Source organism: Taeniopygia guttata, chromosome 20 (genome assembly GCF_048771995.1).
Source record: "Taeniopygia guttata chromosome 20, bTaeGut7.mat, whole genome shotgun sequence".
In the NCBI taxonomy this organism is placed as follows: Eukaryota; Metazoa; Chordata; class Aves; order Passeriformes; family Estrildidae; genus Taeniopygia; species Taeniopygia guttata.
In genome coordinates, this window is record NC_133045.1 from 10,290,322 (window position 1) to 10,311,033 (window position 20,712).

The 20,712-nt window shown below is 45.1% G+C and overlaps 1 protein-coding gene across 1 annotated transcript in view; it reads right to left on the bottom strand.

The window, feature by feature from the left end:
- Positions 1-9,819: 9,819 nt before the first annotated feature.
- Positions 9,820-20,712, bottom strand: part of NTSR1 (neurotensin receptor 1) — a 55,917-nt gene continuing 45,024 nt past the window's right edge. Inside the window, exons 3-4 of the mRNA XM_002194650.6 lie at positions 16,903-16,993; positions 9,820-14,637 (exon numbers count right to left, since the gene is read on the bottom strand). Coding sequence (XP_002194686.2) covers positions 14,388-14,637; positions 16,903-16,993 — 341 coding nt within the window. The 3' untranslated portion in view covers positions 9,820-14,387. The remainder of the gene's footprint in view (positions 14,638-16,902; positions 16,994-20,712) is intronic.

Consider the following 20,712-nt stretch of genomic DNA (forward strand, 5'->3'; position numbering starts at 1 on the left):
CACCTTATTGTTGTCAGGCTGGAGCAGAGAGCTGCTAAGAGGGAAAAGCATCATAGCTCATCAGTCCTTCCTGAGACCAAGGTGAAATTCCACCATATCAGCCAGAGAATGGGAAAGTGGGAAAAGCAAAGAGACCAAAACTCTGGGCTGGGCAACAAATCAGAAAGAGCAATCTGCCATGTGCCTTTGCAAGAATCTGTGGGGGTTTTTTTGAGTAATCTTCCCATGATCTCACAAAGTTCATGCCTGTGCTTCTACATGTGGGGCATGTTCCAGTGTGTGTGCATGGAAGTGCTGCATGTTCTTTTTGGAGCTTTTTGGTGTTGGAGGTTGTAGGGAGTGATATCCATGTTCCCTTTTCCAGATGTAATCCTTCCACTGTCTCATTTTGGCTGTGCTCAGCCAAGGATTACACCTGAGGGATGGCTGTAGGCACATTAATTAATTCTTGCTTTCAAGTGACAGCAACACATTCCCTGTATCAGCTGCCAAGAGTGTTACTTAGCATGTGCAGGAAATTGAGGGCTGGTGAAAATAGCATAAATTTCACTATTGTTGAAGAAAAAATACTACAAGTGGAGCAAACTGAAAGTCACTGGCTTGATTTCTCCTGACATTAAAGCCCATCATGATAATTACTGAAAAACCCAAACCCTTTGCACTGCTGTGGACACTTGACCATGTTTGCTGAGGTTACCCAGATGTCCTTTATGAAGTTTTACCCTGTTTGTGAGTCCCTGGCAAAAGGGTGGATGGTTGTTTGGTTTCACTGCACAGCCTGGCTTGGAAATGCAGCACAAGCAGGGAGCCTGTGGTGATGTTTCCAAACCTGCAGAGCTGAGGAGGAGCTGATGCTCTTGGTGTCTGATGTGTTCTTGGAACATTAAACCCAGACTGCTTCTGTCTGGGCCTGCAGGGCTCAGATCTCCTGGGGCTTTTCTGAAGTGACAAAAAGCAAGTTGATTTTTCTGGAAAAGCTTTTCTCGGGAAAAGCTTTACCCTACAAAGTGTTGGCAGCTCTCCACACTTACTTTCTTCAGGGTACAGGGGGAAACTTGCTTAGTAGCTGGCAGAGCAAAGCTCATGAGGGAATTTTAAAACATTGATGTGCCTGCAATTCAGAGATGCTGCAGCAGTCATCTAATGCACGTTTATTTTGCACAGGAATTTTGCAAACATAGCTGAACAATAACATTCTTTTGCCATCCTGCTTTTTCTGTTATGAGGTATTTAGCATCTCTGATGCAGATTCCCAGGAATAGATGTGTTTAAATTCAGACTTGACCCTAGGAGGGGAAGAACCAATTTTCTGCTCTTATGTCAAGCCTGAGTGCTGATGAATTGGCAGGACCTGCCTTACAGGTACTTTCATTTAGATCCTTTTGAGTATGTAATAGAAAATGGAATGTTGAAGATAGGCTAATCCTTGTCCTTGCTTTGCCAAGCATCAAACTGAAATAGCTGATGCCTTCCTGAGACACTTTGTCAGTATCTCATGGGAAAATGGGAGCAAAAGGCTGCAGTCAACATTTCTGCAGCATCAGTCAAAGAGCTCAGCCCAGCTCTGTTTCAGCAGGAGGGCAGTGCCCCCAGGGGAACAAGGCTTGCCCTGTCTCAGCACCCAGCAGTTACTACAGAGGAGTGGGCAAAACTCAGGAACTTCTCCAAAAATGCCAGGCACTTGTGAGTAGGATTTTGTTTTTAATTGGTTTCCACCTGTCAGACTTGTCAGTGGTGAAACTGGATGTTTTCACAGAGAAAAAAATCCTTCCCCCTCATCCACCCCCACACGTCCTGCCTCCCCATGGCCCATCTCCAGCTCCAAAGTGACAGCTGAGCAGGTTTATTTCTGTCAGCACGAGTGGAGGAGGCTGTGAGAAGAGGCATCCCACAGCTCTGGTTCCTAGCTGATATTTGGTGTCTGATCTCTGTTTGGGAATCATTTCCTCTGGGTGCTGCTGAGACTCTGCTGTGTTCCATTCCCCAGCCTTTTGGCTGAGGTTGTTCCTGAGATGTGCAGGTGCTTTAACAGCAGCCTGGCAGCTCTGCACAGCATTGGGATGATCTGTGCCTCCTCAGAAAGTCCCAGGTGCCACAACATCAGCCTCTGGTGCCAGCTCCCACAGGGCTGTGTGGGAGTGTTTGAGCTGGGACTGCTCACAGAGGAGGGTCCCTGGCACAAGCCCAGCCTCCTCCTATGGGAAGGAGCCACTGGAAAGCAGGAGTGAGGATTTTGCCACAGAGTGACAGGGAAAATTAGGGGAGAAGGGAAACATTTTCCTTCTGCTGACAGCAGGAGACAGTGAACAAGCCAGCCACAGCTATGATGTCTTCCTGTATTCCAAAGCCCACTCTGCAGGTGAGTTCCCTGCTGACACCCCTTCCCTTACTGCAGCTAAAATACAGGAAAGACTTGGGTGGTGAACCCAAAGGGTAAGAGGCTCATGGCTATGAGTTATAGACAGAAGCTCTCCTTGTACACAGTGTCACCCCAGAGATTTCCATTTCCACCAAATTCACAGAATTCCCTGAGCCTTTGAGACAGAATGGATCAGTTCAGCTTTGTGCCATCAGACAACTGAAATGACAACATTATTGGTGTCCTCAGGTCAAGCCTGTCATGTTGCATTAACAGCTCACGAGGCACAAGAAGTGCTGTCTCCCCCCTGTGAATCAGAGCTGAGACATCACCTGCATAAGTAATTGTATTACTTTTGAATCAACGATGAAAACAAAGGATAAACAATTATCTACTTAACTTCTTCATCCTTTTTGGTAACATTATTGGGCAGAGTAATTGAGTTACTGTTGTCTTCCCATTTGTCACGGGGTTTATGAGACACCCTTTCTTCCTCTCCCCTGCCTGTGCCATTGTGTGCATGAACTCTGAGCAAACAGCCCCAAGTGCCTCTGGCTCTGCCTCTGGGGTGGGAGCCTTGGTCAGAGGTGTCCTGGTCCCCTCCTGCTTCCTGGGGCTGCAGCTGCAAGCTCCTGCTGTGGCTTAAAGGAAACGTGATCCCCAGATGAGGGGATGGGAGCAGAGAGGAGAGATTGGGAGGGAGGAAATGTTCGTGCACCTGTGACCCAGAACTAGAACTGGCCTTCCTAAAGTGATGCTTAAAAAGGAGCTGGTCTCTTCTTCCTGGAGAGCTTTCCTTCAGGTGAGATCCAGATGGGGCTGCAGTGTCTCATAGCCCATATCTGGGTGTGCAATCCCAGTTTTCCCTGACTTGGATTTGATTTCTCTGTACCTATGGATATGTTGTGCGTCAGAACTCAGCATTGTTCTCACCACAGCTCATGATTTACTGGGGATGAAATCCACTTTTCTGCATCAAGGTTTTTCTGGATACATCTGGTTATGGCGAGGTCTCAGTGTTTGACTTTTGGAACATTAGACTTTCCAGTAGCACAGAACAGTTTAAAGGAAAATAAGTACTTTTAGCTATGAATATTTATGGCCAGAGTTAAATTGTATTTCAGACTGCAAGCCATTATTGCTGGGAGAACAGTGGATAGAAGGCAATATTCAATTTATTAAAATATTTTCTCTTTTGTGCCTTCATCGGTGAACACATTTATTTGAAATTTGTGTCATTTAAATCTCAGTATTAAAATCTTATTAAAGTTACAGTCTTACTAAATAAAACAGAGCAAGGAACAAGGCTATCCACAACACCAATAAGCCAGAAATATTTCTGCTCATAAACAGTAAAAATGTAGAGTTGACCCAAGCTATTTTATAAAGCAGATACTTTGATATGAACAGAAACACAAATTATTCTCAATTTAAACATTCATGAGGTGGAATCACAGTTGCTCAAGTGAAACTCGTACTTGTTAATCCTAAATAAAAGGAGTTGGTTGGAAATATGTAAATATTTGCACCGGAGATGAAATCAATCAAACCAAGCACACCCTCATTTTGAGGGTCTGTGACTGAACATTTCTTCCAAATTTAATATTTGGAGAGTAGGGATGACTTTGAAAACATCTGTGATTGAAAATACAAATGTGGGAAGGTGGGTACTGGTAAAGATGCAGATTAACATGCTGTGGAGCTGTGTTTGGCAGCAGGAAATCCTGAAAATCTTTCCAGATTTGGGTGTTTAACTCTCTCCCTCTCTCCAACAAACCAGGTGACTGTCCCCTTCCTCAGCTTCTGCAGCTCTGATCCCCTTTCTCCCCCTCTGCTAAAACTCCAAGTGTTTTGTTGGGTAGCTACAAGGAAGACTCTAAAGACAGGAGCTTTTCTTAGGTGCTCTGAGGAGCTACCACCGAACTGAATTGAAGTAAATTTCATCTGAGCAGAAGGGAAAATGTCCTCAGTTGCACTTAGGAATAATTGCTCTATAAGAGAGTTGAGAACAGCTAAAAAATACAGAACTCTGGCCAAAAAGAGCCAGGGATTGTGGGAACAGGCATTTGCTGGGAGATGTGAGCAAAGTTAACTCTTTGCTTCTCTGCTTTACTCTGATGCTTGGTGAGGGGATGATTTGCTGAGCAGATTGACAGGGTTGTGCCTTTGTTTCATCCCACTGCAGTGGGTGGTTCTCTGACCAGCCCTGTTTCCCCTCATTTTATCACAATCCTATTCTGTATTTCTCTGTGGACGGTTAAAAACCTTCCTGAAAAACGTGATTTGTGCATCGCAAGAAAAAGGCTCAATTTCAAAGAAACATGTCTTACCCTCAGTTTTAAAGATTTTCATTCCAACAAAACACCTTTCCCATCACATCCTCTGATTCATTATTTCATTTTGGTCCTACAGCTCCTAATTCTCCAGCACTCTGAGGCCAACCCCTAAGGAAGTCTGTTGGTTTCATCAAAGTCATGCTGTGACTATGGTCCCTTCTTACAGAGAACAGGTTTTTCCTCCTGATGAAGACAACCAATCTTCAAACCCTGTGGTGCCTTCTGGAGAGATGGATATGAAGCACAGGCAGATCCCAAACCCTGGAGCTGATCTCCCAGGAAAATTAATAGCACAGGGGGATGAATTCTTGTAAACAAGTGGAAGTGAGATTTTTGTTGAAGAGAAAAGATTTTAACTGGTCTTTTAAAATGCAAAAATCAGAAAGGAGCAGAATGTGTTCTCTATTTTTTTTTTCCTCTTCCATTTTCCAGTGGTGGTTTTCTTTTTTTTTTGGTTTTTTTTTTGTTTTTGTTTTTTGTTGGTTTTTTTTTTGGTTTTTTTTTTCTTTGTTGCACATAGTTGTTACTGACACAACTGTATTTTCCCTGGGAAAATCTGTGAATCCTTTAGACGATGTGATGTAAAGAGAGCAAATAGAATTGTCATTGTGCACTGATGGTGCCCACACTTTCTGAAGACATTTGAAATCCTTTGTACCTTTTATCCTACACCGGAAGCTGATATGGCACAATTCTGAAAGCTGAGCTTTGAAAAGTCAGAGCTTTTGGGCTGGGGGAAACCAAAGTGATATCCCCTCTCTGCAGAAACATTTTCTGCCTCCATCTGCCTACATAGAGCTTCATTAATTTTGCATTTTCTGAGGAGTGGAGCAGAAATAGCCCTTCCCAATTTTTATTTTAATGTTCATCTATGTGTAGCTTTGGCTTTCCTGTTCACCATAAGTGTAAAGCTGCCACTCATACACTGACTCTTCATTAAGCTTAGTGATGAAATGTTCTCCCAGAAGAGTCTTCCCCAGGGATCAGAGGATAACAACGTGGCTGGTCTCCCAGAGATCATATAACCCTGGGGCAAGGAATTTTTGCCAGTCAGCCATTCTAAGACAAAGACATTGCTCTTCAAGACTCTTCATGGTGATGTTCTTCACAGCCAGGTTGGACAGGGCTTGGAGCAACCTGATTTAGTGGAAGGTGTCCCTGTCAATGGCAGGGGATTGGAATGAGATGATTTTTAAGGTCCCTTCCAACCCCAACCATTCTCTGATTTAGTCATGAGGAGCTGATTGTAATGGCACATCCTTGGAGCGAGTCTGGCAGCATGGCAGAATGTATTTTTCCCTGTCTCCAAAATTCCATAAAAACTTTTTAAGATACAAAGTGAAACCTGCAAGTGAATGCCAGTGAGCTCCAAATGATGAAGAACATATTAAAAAGCACTGAGCCATGCTGTGATAAAAGCTCTCCCCCCTCACCCCTGTAATATATACAAAAAGCAAGAGATAATGTCCTCTATCCAATAAAAATCAGCACCAGAGTCTTTATTTCTTCCAGACACAAACTATGAGCTCTGATTTCTGTTTTAATCTGGTCATCACCTCTGGCATTTAAGACTGGAGTTGTGAACAGAATGAAGAGCATCATTTTCCCCTGCTAAATGATATTTTTCAAAAAGAAAACCTCAGAAAAGAGAAACAAACAGAGTTAGACTGGGTCACTTACAAACACAAACTGGGTTTCTTTGCAGATGCAAACAGGTTTATACCAGTTGTGCAGGTGAGCATTCATCAAGGCTCAGAAATGCTCCACAAATTTGTATTTTCTTTCATCTCAACATGTGTTTTCCTAGATCAGCCTCCCGAAGGGTGCACACTTCTTTGGGCCAGAGGATTAACCAATCTGGCTGCCTTGCTGTGGTATCACTGATGACCAGCTTGAAAATCCCTGTACCATTTGCTTGCTCCGGTCTGGCTCAAGCCAGGAGGAAGGAGAGGGATTAAGTCTCAAGTTCTGAGTCAGAAAGCACCAGCCATGACATCAGGTGTTTTCCTGGACTGGTCACAAAAAATGGATTTCATGCTTGTGTTAATGGTAAAGGCAAATTGATCTTATTCCAATTGCCAGTCTGAAGGAAGACAAAAAATGATTTATTGCAGTAACGTGAAACTTTGTAAGGATTCATGCTCTGTGTGGGAGCTGTACTAATAGTGCTGTTGGCAGTCGTCGCTGCTTTCCAGTTGGACAGAAGAACTAAAACATTGAAAATGTCAGGTGCCACAGATTTCGTTACAGCTCCCTGTGGCACTGCTGAGGTCACTCCCAGTTAATGGAGTTTGCTGCTGTTTGGGTATTTTTTAAATTCAGCAAGCAATGCTTCACCTTCTGCAATCTGCACAGAGCAGACCCCAAGGATAACAGCGTTGTCTGAGAGCTGCCAAGGGCTGTGACAAGGTTGTTGCTGCTGCTGACAACCAGCAAGAAGCTGAGTTTTAATGGCTGAATTCTGGCATGTTTTGCTAATACATGTCTTGGAATGGAGGCTTAATATAGCTCACGAGCTACCTGCTGCTGCTGAGTGAAGGGAAAGGTGAAGCTGAGCTGACTGCTGGAAACGCTGGGGTTTGAGGCTCTGGTCTACGAGATTTCACTGCGGCCCTTGGGTGAATCCCAGAAATTCCTGTGCCTGAATTCCATCCTTAAAACAAGAGCTCCACTGGAGTTACAAAGGGATGGAGTGGGTTGGGCTGTTGGAAGTGTCCTAATGCTGTTAAATCTTGGTAACAATGGCTACAACATCTCTGTTATGTTTGAGAAATTTTGGGGTGCTGGCAAGATCTAAATCTACACTCCTTCAGCTTAAAGCTATTCCCCATTGTCCTCTCACTCCAGGGTCTCGTAGAAACCGGAGTTTTTACTCTCTCCAGCTCTCTTGAAGCCTCCTTAAGTACTGAAATGGGTCCTAAGTTCTCCAGGCTCAACAACCCTGGGCAAAACATCATCCCAGGTGTGGCTGCAGCACCCACATATGCCCTTATACACTCACTGCAGATATTTGGCCTTTCTCTTTCTCCTTCTTGAGACTCCTGACTGGCTTGGCTGGTTTGTACCACCAGTCATATGATGTTTAACTAACTTTGCTGCTTCTCCATTTAGATTAGATGTTAGGAAGAAATTCTCTGAGGGTGAGGAGGCTCTGGCACAGGTTGTCCAGTGAAGCTGTGTCTGCCCCATCCCCGGAATTGTCCAAGGCCAGGTTGGATGGGGCTTGGAGCAACTTGGGACAGTGGAAGGTGCCCCTGCCCACAGCAGGGGGTTGGAATGAGATGAGCTTTTATGTTCTTTCCAACACAAACCATACTGTCATTCCATGGTTCTGTGATCCTTTCCCACTGGCATTTGGCTGAGTGAGCCCAGGATGGGGCTGGCAGCCCATGGATGCTGGGCTGGCTGCTCTGGGCTCCCCTGGCGTGGTTTTTGCTCCCAGAAAACAACCCCAGCAGCTTGGTTTGGCCACCCTGCAGCACTCAGGCTATGCCTGTGCCTGTGCTTCTGCAGGGGTTTTGCACTTGAGTGCCCAAAATCACTTCAGGTTCTGCTTCTTCTTCCCAGCCCACAGGAGGCCTGGAATAATAACTGTGATGTGCTGCCTTATTGCTTAAATGCCCTCATGAATATACTCCAGCCTGATCTACCGTTCAAACAAATTCAATAAGGCAGAGCAGGATTTAAAGATATTTTAAATAAATTAACTTCTGCGTGGATGTTTATTAAGTTTTATGAAGCCATTTACTAAAACATAACATTTTTTTCCAAAAGGTGACTGAAATTTTCCTGTCGTGAACTATGGAAATTGCTTTTATAATTGAAATGAGAAATAAGGGCCAAGCTGAAAGCATCCCTCATGGCTCGAGGCACAGTCCTTGTGCCTTTCTAAAAGGAAAAAAGAATTATTTGACTCTCCGCATCTTCTGTTTTCCTTCACATTTGCAGGGTGGGACGTGGTGCACGATTGCGTGACACCAGGTGGGAGGGTGGCTTAGGAAGCTCAGCTTCCCAGGATTTGGCTTTTTTAAGGAGCCAGCCCTGAGCTAAACAAGTCACAAGCAGACAGCACATTTGTCACTCCAGCTTGAACACAGGCTGGATTTCTGCACAAACCATGGAGGCTCCACTGGGAGCACCGTGCCCAGCACAGAAATCTCCTGCAGCCAGGAAAGAAGGATGCTGCACGTGCTGTGGATTTCCACTGCTGGAGACATGATCTGTGGGCTGAAAATACACCTTTGAGCAGAGCAGGGCTGAATACCAAATAAAAGGATCCATAAAATAAATTATTTTGATACTTTAGTACTTGATAGTGTAGGGACAATAGAGGTTCCTGTTCTTCTCATCTGCAAGCAGCACCAAAAAGCCTTTGGAGACCATCTGAGCTAGGTTTTAGAAGATGGATTTTCCAGGCATGAATGATTCCAAATATTTAAATTTTATTCTCTTGCTGCTCTCCAAGCAACCTTCCACTCTATCAGAAATCAAATCAAAATGGTTGAATGGTTAAAAACTACGAAGATTTTATGGCTCAGCTCAGCTATTGCACAACAGAACATTAACCAGGAGATGCAGGGAGGATGAAGGTGACTGATTTTTGCTCATTTAGTGTAAGGACACTTTAATATCGTGGGTTATACCCAAGCATTCTGTCCCCACAAAATTACATTTGTGTTAGAAAAATAAGTGCCAGGGAGGAAGAGGATCACGCTAAAGATGGGAGGATAGGAGGGGAAATCATGCTCCAAGTCCTGGCTGGGCTGGATGCTCACAATTGCTCTGCCCAACAGCAGAGCAGGACAGCACAGATCTGATGCTTTTCACAGATCTCAGGAAGGATTTTCAGGGCAAACGTCACTGCTGGAAGTGTCCTTCAAACCTAACTAGTCCCTCTATTTGTTTGCTGAGCTGAAGTCAGAAGCAGCAGCTGATGTTTGGATGCTGTTTGAGCTCAGAGTGCAGGGACAGGAGCTCTCAGGGCCCTTCTGCAGAGGAGCTGCAAATCCCAGTTCAAGGCCAATGGGATTCCACCAGTTTCGACCCCTGCCAAGGTGCCTGTGCAGATAACCAGGCTGTGTGATAAAGGCACATCTGCCACTTCAAGCAAAAGCAGCCCAAGCCTTAAATTTGGATATTTATTTCTTAGGATCAATAAATGACAAAATAAAATACCATACAGTACAAAGGCTATATCAGGAAATAACCATTTCAGTACACTTTGATCAGTAAATACAGTATCAATAATAGCATGTTACATTGAAAGTGTTTCCCATTGCCATACAGAAGAATTCCACATCCTCTTCTTTCCCTTTGTCACAAAAAATATCACAAAGTAGACACTGACACAATTTTAACATTCATTTTTTCCCCATTGAGCAACAGGCCACAAAAAATAAAGCACATCAACATATTGTATCTCAGAATAAAATAAAAATAAAATTAAAAAGGTGCACTTCAAAAATATTTGCCACAAATACAATATGTGCGGGACTATCAGGTGGCACAGCTGGGGAAGGACTCTGGATCACAAAGCCAGGATGCAGCATCATGAAATTTTGGATCAGCAATTTCCATTTTTTAAGCAAATCCAGACTGAGAACAGGAAGAGTGGTCGAGCTGGGATGTGAAGAACCAGACAGAGCTCCAGCAGACACAGCTTTGGTTAAAGAGCCACCAAAAAGCACAGCCAGGAGGATGCTGGATGGACACGGCTCCCACGTCCTGTGGGTGTTTGCTGTCCCTGCCCAAGTGCAGCAGCCATGCAGCTGCACAGGTGGTCAGTTCAAAGCTGCAGCATGAGCTGTGTGCAGCTGCAGCACACCCAGAGGCTGCTGCACTGAAGGCTGGGTGCTGGAAATGCAAAGGTCCTGCTATTGTCATGCTTACAGCATGTGCCCTGCTAACCCTCCTCGCTGATTTGCCATTGAGTTTTCTCCTGAAAAGCTCGCTGACGTGAGGTCTCATGCACCTGACAAAAAAAGACAAGCTCAGCAGAGCATTCCAGCACTGATGGACTGGGCCTGTGGTGAGACAGCCCTGTCTGGGGGAAATTTCTGAATAGCAAAATGACTTTTTAAACCTGATTTCACACTCTGCTAAACTGATGGTTCCAGCAAGGGCACTCTGAAGAGAAACAAAACCTCAAAATAACGCTTGAAGAGGTCACTTGACAGACTCTCTTCAGAATAGAATTTCTCAGACTCCATCTGGCAGCACTTCACATCTGCGGGTTCCACAGATTTTATTCTTTTTTTTTAGTCAAAACAAACAGTTCCAAACACAGGGAATTTGCATAGATGAGCAGAGGCCCCAACACTCACCTCTGCTTCAGTGAAGAGTGCAGCCGAGGCAGGGACACAATGGATGGGAGTTTTTGTTCTGTCTCATGTCTAAAGCCATTCACACCAGATTAAATTCAAAAACCTTGTTGGGTTATCGGTTCAGTCATTGTTAAGAGGCATCTAAAGAACCATTTCTCTGGTAAATACGGGGAATATTTTTTCTTTTTTTACTGTATCAGCTTTCCTTTACAAGGCCAGGCTGGACAGGGCTTGGACCAACCTAGGCTGGGGAAAATGTCCCTCCCCATGGCAGGGGTTTGGAACTGGGTGGTCTTTAAGGCCCCTTCCAACCCAAACTGTCCAGTGATTCTCTGGAAATCATGAAGCCATGGGGGTTTGCAGTCAGCTATCCTCGCTTCTTTGAGCTCAAGGGAACCACACCTCTAAGCTGAATATAGCAAAATTATGTGAGGAGGGAAGAGAGGATGAAACCAGCTGTAACTTACACTGCTCAGCTCAAGATTGTCAGATTTGGCCAGTGGAAGAGGTAGCTTTGAGCTGCAATCTCAAATTAAGGCCGTGGACCCAGGTCTGCTTTCCTGTTAAAAGAGCTGTAGAAGTCAGCAAACCACTTGGGTAAATTCCCCAAATCCCCCCAGCTCTTGAGTGGCCCAACAAACACTGTGGAAAGAGTTTATGATAAGTTCACTTTTACTCCAGCTTTTTCCCACAGTCATGTCAAACCAAAATAAACCTGCCAGTTTCTCTGAGCTGTTATCAAATATTCTGTAAGTTGGCAGTGTATCTCAGTAGTGAAAATTTAATCCAAGCATTTTATGTGAAAGAGCAATTTTTGTACAGTGTTTTCCAAGATAATCAAGCACATTTCTGCAGGTTGGTGTTGAACAAGTGTAGTAGTAATGTTTAATATTTCAAAAGCAAATGAGACATGCAGGGTAATGAAAGTCAAAGCAAAGCAGATACAGCTTCCCTGGGAGGTCTCAGAAAGCTCCTCCCAGCTGCTGACTGTATTTGGAGGTGAAGTAAAAAAATTTGGGTCATCCAGAAACATTTGAAGTGTCTGTCCTGGAAGGTCAATGTTAAATGTGTGACATCAAGACTCCTCTTTCTCTCTTTCCCCTCTCCCATTCATGGTACCTGGATTTTGCCACTAGGCAGGATGAGCAGGTCTTCTTCCAACCTGCCCAAGCCATTTCACACACACCATACACACAAAATACTCGCTGTTTTCTCACAGATTTCCTTCTGAAGAAATCAGCCTCCCTTATTCCTCCTTGTTTCAATTTATTTATTTGTGTGCCACTCCCTGTCAAAGAGGATTCAAAAGTCCATGAGCAACAAAAGTGCTTGGTCAAATATAATCTCTGCTCTCTGCTTGGTACAACCAGGGCAAGAAATCACAAGAAGGCATGACAGAACAGAGCTTGCAGTTTGGCTGAATCAGAAGGAACTGAAGCCCCTCTGACTTTTATTTTGAGCCCTTTCTATTGCAGGGTTTCTGTACTAGGCATTAAAATCACCTCCCATCCCTGGCGGGTGGCTGATGGGCTGCCGTGGTGGCCAGCTGGGTACAGGTTCTAAATGCCCCAAAATTAGTCACTCATCACCAACAACTCACAGCAAATGCCCCCAAATTGGTGTTTCCTCTTTGTGCTGAGCCCAACAGGACCAAAACCACACGTCCAGCGAACTGGACTCAATGATTCTCGTGAGTCCCTTCCAACTTGACCTGTTCTGTGATTCTGTGATGCAACATCTGTAGCAGGAGATGTCACCAGTGCTTCAGTAACTGGTCTCCATCACTGTGTGACCCTCACTTGGGCCAGCCCACACCTCCAGCACTGTGGCTTCAGTTAGGGACCACAGGTGCTCATCAGCCAAAGGGTGACACAGGATAGACAAAGCCCAGAAAGCCAAACTGAGCGGAGTTTGTCACCTTTCAGAGGCAAGTCCTGCTCTCCTGATGACATGTGGTGTGAAAGGGGACACCAGGTCACCACCAGCACAGGGTGATTGGTCAGTTCCATGTTCTTGCAGGTCACCATCTGGGGAAAAAGCCCTTTAGCTTGTCCCAGAGCCCTGCTACTTCAGTACTACAGACTCTGGAGCAATTTGTTGTATCATATAAGGGGCTGTTAGAGATGGAACCATATGGGGGAAAAGCTCATGCTACCTCTCCTTACCAGCTGGGAAATTTCAAAGAGAATTTTCAGGTCTTGTTTCTGTTCCTCTGGCTTATTAAAACAAAGTGGGTTTAGAGTGAAGACTCCCCAGTTTAAACTGTCTTATGCTCCGCATTTAAACTATCTGAATATTGGGGGTACAGATAGGTGTGCCAACAGTTCTGGTAGCAAAAAGTAATACAAGAAAAGGTAGAACAAGAGGACCTGCTGCCTACAACTGCTATATATGAGATGTCAGCCTTGTGGAAATGGCAAGGAAACAAGTAAAACTGGAATAAGAATGGGAAAAATCTGAAGGTCCCACAGAACTGGGGCAGATTGCTCTTATCTCAGCAGCCTGGAGCCCTCATGAGCTCAGAGTTTTCTCATCTCTTAATGCAGGCCAGCAAACTGTTCTCCCTGGTAAAAAATAGGATTTGGCTGTATGGCAAAAGGAAGATTTTCCATTTCTGTTCATTTTCAGCGCTCCATCTGGGCACAGCCTCTGCATCCTTGACTTTGCCAGAGACTCTGCTGCTGTCGGTGCAGTGGTACCAAAGCCAGGCACTGTGGATGCCCTAAAGCCAAAGGTGACCCCACTCCCCACTCCCCAGGCCACAGCCACCCCAGCCTAGGTAAGGCATCATCTGTTCTTATTTAATTTCAAGGAGCCAGAGTGGCTCTCTTGAGCACCTCAGTCATATTCCTCACAATGGAGATAGATTTCTAAAATAACCACCTGGCTCCCTGAGTTTTCACTCCTTGCTCATTGAACATCCCACAGATGAGCATATCCATTCTCCAAGAACATCCCTTTCTGTTCAAAGCTTCTTTTTCCTCATCAAACTCTCTGCTTGGTGCCACCAGGAGATGTGATCTCAAACCCTTGGATGTGGACACGGCATCTCTGCACTGAGAACAGGATGAAATGCAGAACAGTTTTGCCTAAGTTGAACACATTTTGGCTTCCCAGTTAATACCACATCTGGATTTATGCCAGACTGAAGTTACAATACATGTAGACATTACTCACAAGAGGCAAGGCCAATGCTTGAAAATAACCTCAAAGTTACTGGCAGAACAAAGCCTATTTTTTCCAACAAAAATGACTTTGCTAAACACATTTGTGTTACGTGAATTTGGAGACCATGCATGAAAGTCACAGAGGCCTCTCTCAAGTTTTGACTCCACGATGAATTGCGTTCCTCCTCCTCCTCCTTTGGCTTCAGTACGTCGTTTCCCTTGTGACCTGGCTGGAAAAGGTGTGGTTGCTGGAGATGCTGTTGGATTTCCTGGTGAAGGCCAGTCGTTTCTTCTTCTTCCTCCACGGCAGGCACAGGATGGTGAGTGTGGAGAGGAAGATCTGGCGGAAGTTTGCCGACACCAGGTTGTAGAGGATGGGGTTGATTGCTGAGCTGACGTAGAAGAGGACATTTGTCAGCATGTAGAAGTAGTGGTAGAAGTTGTAAAGGAAACTGGAAGAACAGATGAAAGACAAAAATCTGAGTGTGAAGAACTCAAAGTCACAAGGGTGAGAAAAACAGGAGCTGCTTTCCAGCTAACCTTCCTAGGCTGCAAACATGAGCTTACCAGAGGTGCCTGAGCCACCACAGCCCATCTACATCTCCATCTGGAGCTGGTCAAACATGGACCAGATGCCTCTGTGAAGATATTGCCCCACTCACCAGCAGTTAGTGACTTATTTAAGCCCTGGATCCAGACAAGACATTTACCTCATGCATTCATTTTTCTTTGGAAGTTGTCATTCTGGAAACTGAGAGGCCAGATGGAAATTCGCTTCTGTGTCATACATACACATTAGCTTGACTTTTTTGGCTGCAGTTCTGATCTACAGAGGTTGCAGAAGAGTCAAAGTCCAGGAACAGATGCAGCTCTCTCCTCCATCTGGCAGTGAGAGCAGCAGCAGCTCATTCAATGGGTCCCTGGGTTGGGATTTGTCCATAGTGTGGGACAGCATTTCCTGTTCTGGGGGCAAGCTGATGACAGCACGCTTCTGAAACACATCCTAACCACCACAATTTAATGTTTTCAACTACAACTGGTTGAAAATGTTTTATTATCTTTTATGCTTTTGCATATATCTTTTCTTGGGCCAAATGAGAACAACAGCCCTGAGCTAGTAAAGCATTTATAAACACCACAGGTCTCATTTTCAGGAAGATGTTCCTCAGAATCATTTATCTTGGTGAAAATTGCAGACCTTTTTTCTAGTCTGAGCAGTGTCTAACAAAAGATAAATAGAAGAGTGCTGGACTACGTTGCCCATCCCTTCACACCCCCTCAGCACTGCCATGGACTGCATGGCCCATCCAGTTCTTACAGGCAGAGTTTCTCTGTGTAGTTCACAAGAAATAATGTTGGAAAAATGTCTCTTCTTCAGGGGCAAGGCACATATGTTTATAAGTGAACATGCCAAGCTGCTGCAAACTGTTGGTTAGCCACCAGACTGATAGTTCACTTTCTGAAAATTCAGTGTTTTCCTAAAATCACTCATGGTTTTAAAAAGAAGAAAAAAAAAAATTACATGAATGGAGCCACAATGCATAAATACCCACTAACTGCAGACAGATTTCTCTACCCCTCTTGCTCAAAGCAAATGCAGTCATTACATAATTGAACAGTGCCTTAAGTGCCTTTCATATAGGAAAGCAAAGGAGAAATAAGACTTTGTCCCAGTGTGTGCCTAGAGCTCTGTTTTCATGACTGAAGATAGATTTTGGATTTTACTGTGGCTGGGTCCACAGTCCCATTCAGTAGACTGCTATATCCTAATTTATTACATTTTGTGTTTGGAGTTGATAGAATTTTAGTTTTTTTATAGTTGTTCTTTTTTTTTGGTATTGTAGATTTTTCTTTCCTTTCCCTTGAAAGAAACCGTCCCGCTCTCAGGGAGAGCAGGGATGTAACACCATGGGAGGAGACACAAAAGAGAATCCCTTGGCATCTCAGGCTTCCTCGGTGTGTGTCCCCAGACAGCATTAGCTCTTAATGACATAATTAAAAATAATAATTAGTTTGGTGGCTGCTGTGCTGAAGAGTCTGGCCTGGAGCCTCAGAAAGGAGCAGGGGGTGCCTTTGCACATCTGTGAGCAGTGCATGTGTGTCTGTGCAATTATCCCAGAATTCTCTGACAGTCTGGCATTTCCTAATCAGCAGCAACTGCTGGCATTTCATTTTGATCCACTCCCTGCAGAACCCAGTAAACAACCTGGCCCAGGCTCAGTAAGGAGCACAGCTATTCCCCCACCTGTGTCATCTCCCCTGTCAGAGAGGAAATGTGGCCTCGTGGAGCTAAATTGCTGACAGGAGCTGCTGCATCTTAGGGCTGGGGATCAATATCTCTGAAATCCACTCTGGGTGTACCAACCCCCCCGTCCAAATGTCATTTCATCAAGGGCTGCCAGACTGAAGTCTGTGGTTGCAGCCCTCAGGAGGAGGAGAAGGGGCTGATGATGCCTTTTGGTTCAAAATAATGCTTCCTGAGGGATTTAGGAAAAACAAAAACTCTTAATTTGCCTGGCAAACACTGAGACATTCAAAAGAAAAAACAACCAAAACAGCAATTATGTTTTGAGATTGAACCCCTCGGTTGGAGAACACCTTTTCCCCAGATCCCCACCTCCACCTCCACACCTGTGGGTGCCCTGGCATCCCCAGCCCCAGCCTGAGCCCCCAGCCTGTCCTGGCACAGGGGGATGTGTCCCCACGTTGTCACTCACTCTGTCCAGTGGCTGGAGGGGACATAGCAGAACATGAGGCGCCGTATGTGGTAAGGGAGCCAGCAGACCACGAAGGCAATCACCACAGCACCTGCAAGGCAGGAAAAAAGCCTTAACTTTGTGAGCAATTCTCCAGCAGGCTGAAAAAGGGACCTGCCTGCTTGGGTTTAATTTCTGTAACCGTTTTCCTGCAGCCCCACTTGTTCCTGTAGTGCTGTAGTGCAAAGAATTAATAACCCTGAGGGACAACCAGCCTGCAAATGTCTGTAAAAACAAGCAAAACAGAAGTAATGGAGAGCAGCACTAAGCACTGGGGCAGGGACATGAGGAACAGCAGAAGGTAGAGACGAAGGACTGGTCATGCCTGATGCAGACACTGGCTCAAAGGGAACTCTGTTTGCATCTGTGTTTCACACCCTTGTGGCACTGGGCATTTTGTCCATGGCATTCACAGCTGCTGTCTGTTTTTCATCCAGGTAGACAGGGAGCCAGGGCCACTCTAATCCCATTAGTTTGTTACGTGGAGCCACTGGCCATGGGCCCCACAGTGCTGAGCATCATTAAATTGCTCTTTCTAGGGGCAGGGCTCATCCTTTTGTTCTACATTTGTGCCATACCTGAGATTACAACGTGTTTGGGTCTGGACTTTGTCATAATAAAAACAATCAATTAAGGGATAAGCTGAGAAAGACGATTGCTTTTTTCCTTTCCAGATTCTGAGGGATGTCAGACAATGGAAAATAAAATGCAACAACTCTGAGGCATAAAAGTTCTATTGATAGAGTGCATTTATCAGCATGGATTAAAAAGTAGATCTATCAGGCAATCAAGAGAAAGTTTTGTTTCCTTTTGTAATATATGTTTCAACTTCTGTATGGAACAGCAGTATTCTAGCAGAATCCTAGCAGGAAATAAAGAAATCTCAGTTAAAACATAACACAATAAAAGGCAAGAAGAAAATAAAGACTAAATAAAATAACTAAGTTAATTTTTGGTCCCAAATTTGCTCTACAGACAACAAGAGACGCATAACTCTTGTCCTTTATGTGACCTGTAAGGGGCTGGGAAGCAGCAAAGCTCTGCTCCAGAGTGAGGTACCACAAGTGCACTGTGGATTTGGTGTGTGGATCCAAAGTCTGGGGGTTTTTCTGCCTTGGGGTTGAAAATATTTATGTGGTTATGTCCCAGACCCATCCCTGTGGGATGCTGTCATCCCACAGGGACCATGTTGTAGCTCAAGAAAATGTGTTCCCTTGGATAATGCAGTCCAGGAGGAACAAGTCTAGCTGTGGCTGCATCTCCCCATCACTGGTGCTCAGCTAAGAGGCACAAGAGAGCAGAAATTAAATAATCCCTGGTGTCCAGCTCCCTACTCACACCCTACTCCAACTCCATGAGCTCCCTCTCTCATTAAACACACAGCTAACAGTGGAGAATGTTCTATTCCATAATGAATGACAGCATCTTCCAGGAATGCTGCAAAAGCCATTTAGCCAATAAAGATTTAAGCAACTGAAGGGACATGTTTTGGAGAGAAGGCTAGAGGGTCTGTTTTTATTCTCTTGTCCAAGTGAATTCATTTTTTCAAACTGTTTTTTGGTTGCTCTCTGGCCACAGTGATCACAGATGTCGCTCATCACCAGACAGCCTGCAGCCCTTCAGATGCCATCGAGTGAATGAATTTGACCTGTGTCTGATCCTTCCCTGAAGAGCTTTGATGGGACTTTGGCAGGAGAGCCCCTGCACGATGTGTGGCACAGGAGAGGTGGGGACATCCCCTGGGAGCTTGGTGGGAGTGTTGCTGCCTGCCTTGTTCCTTCACATCTCTGAGCACCTGCTTTTGGCCACCTCCAGAAATGCATTTCTCTGTCAGATGGGCCTTTGGGATGGAGCAGTCCCCCCATGATTCTCCAGGAGATCCCTCCCAGGGGCTGCAGGAGAAGCAAAACTCTCCAGCCTCTCCTGCATCCTCAGCCTGGGGCCAACGGGAACGAGCCAACATCCCAGCTCCAGCCCATCTGCTCTCCTGCACAGGATTAGCTGCATTTTCAGGCTGCAAAAGCAGCTTCCCAAATGGCTCCAAACACAGGTTCATTCAGGCACATCATAATTCTTGCAGAAACCTCCACACGCTGGCACTCCTCAGCTGCTCGCCCTGTGTGCAGCTCTTTAGGAACGGCAGGATCCGGATTCTTTCGACAGCCAATTATAAGAATCTCACACATCTGCTTGTTAAATTTACCAACATGTTAAATGAAAGTGGTTTTCTCCTGGTAAACGATCTCTGCTTCTGCTGCTCAGGCAATGCTGTGCCAAATAATATGGATCTATAGTAACAAAAACACATATTGAGAGAAGTATCTGCTTAACATCAACAATTAAGTAATCTGTGATAATTCTGTAATATCACATGCAATCACTCCGCAATTAAATCTCTATTAAACATGTGAAGTGCACTGGAGAGACTTATGGTCTGATTTGGAAGTCCCAGCTGGGTGACACACTGTGCAGTTCTGTGCTGCACAGATTAGGAGATCCCGACCTGAATTTGTCACCCTTAATCCGTATGTTTTCATTTTACCATACAAGAGATCAGGCAGATTTAGGATGGCAATCCTGCCCTCCTGAGTCCTTTCCCCTGGGAGGAATATGAAACACGAGACTGTATTAACTTTCACCTAATACAGAATGAAAATTCCCTTTTCTCCCATATACCTGGTTCCTTTTCCTGCTGTTTTGTTCTGCCTGTCAAAATGGTTGAACTGTAAAACAAATCCTGGGCAAAGAGTCTGCCAAAATGATTTTTTATTGTTGTTATGAGCTCCTAGGATGTGTTCTTCATCATCAAAAGCTTGACACATGGGTTCCTTTGGTGGAGTAATAAGGAGCAGGTCAGCCTGCTGGAGCTGAGCACTGCAGGGAAGGGTTTGACTCAATATGTGATGGGATCACTGTCCAGGATGGTGTTTGTGAGGTTGGAGATTTCCTGCCTTTATTTTTTGAACTAAAAATAAACCAGACACATCCCTCACTTCTAATTAATTCAATAAGGTTCTAATAGGAGCAATGCTGCTCAGTGAGGTTCTGATATTTTCCATAATTGAGCAAATGAGGTGCCAAACCTCAAGGCTGGGGAGTGGGTGTGGGACCCCAGCAAGGTGACCCCAGTGTGCCAGGGGTGGCAGGGAAGGATCCTTCTGCCAATGTATGCCTTCATTTCCCTTCTAAATCAAACTCCCAATTTAAATGTGTATTGAATCATGAATTATTACATCCTGTGTCTTTCTATTTTGTCTTATAATGGCTCTTTTCTCTGCCTGTTTGAACTGCATGCCAAGGAAGAAGGGCAGAGGAAGGAGGAGTGGCAGAGGATGAGCCCTGGTTTGTTTTTCCTTCAGGAAGTCCTGCAGAGAGAAACATCAATTCTGACTGACATCTTTTTCATTGTGAGGAGATTTAAACTGTGCCAGTCTCTACTCTCAGACTAAATTGGACATGGCAGCAATCCTGACTGGGTATTTTATTTTGCCTTGTGTGTATCCTGGGCTGAGGCTGGGAACCTGCCTGGCTCCAGTGTGGGAATCCAGGGCTTCCCTCCTCCTCCTCCTCCTCCTCCTCCTCCTGGGACACTGAGTCACAGCCCTGCAGCCCCGGGGTGGCCCTCGGCGAGGGCATCCCCCTGTCCTGTCCTCCTTTCTCTAGCAGAGGCAGAAGAGGGATGCTGTCCTTTCCTATAACCACTCCTGCTGCTGCTAGGCCTCCAGAGAGGCTCAGATCCATCTTCCCTGGCTAGTTTCGTTCAGACTATTT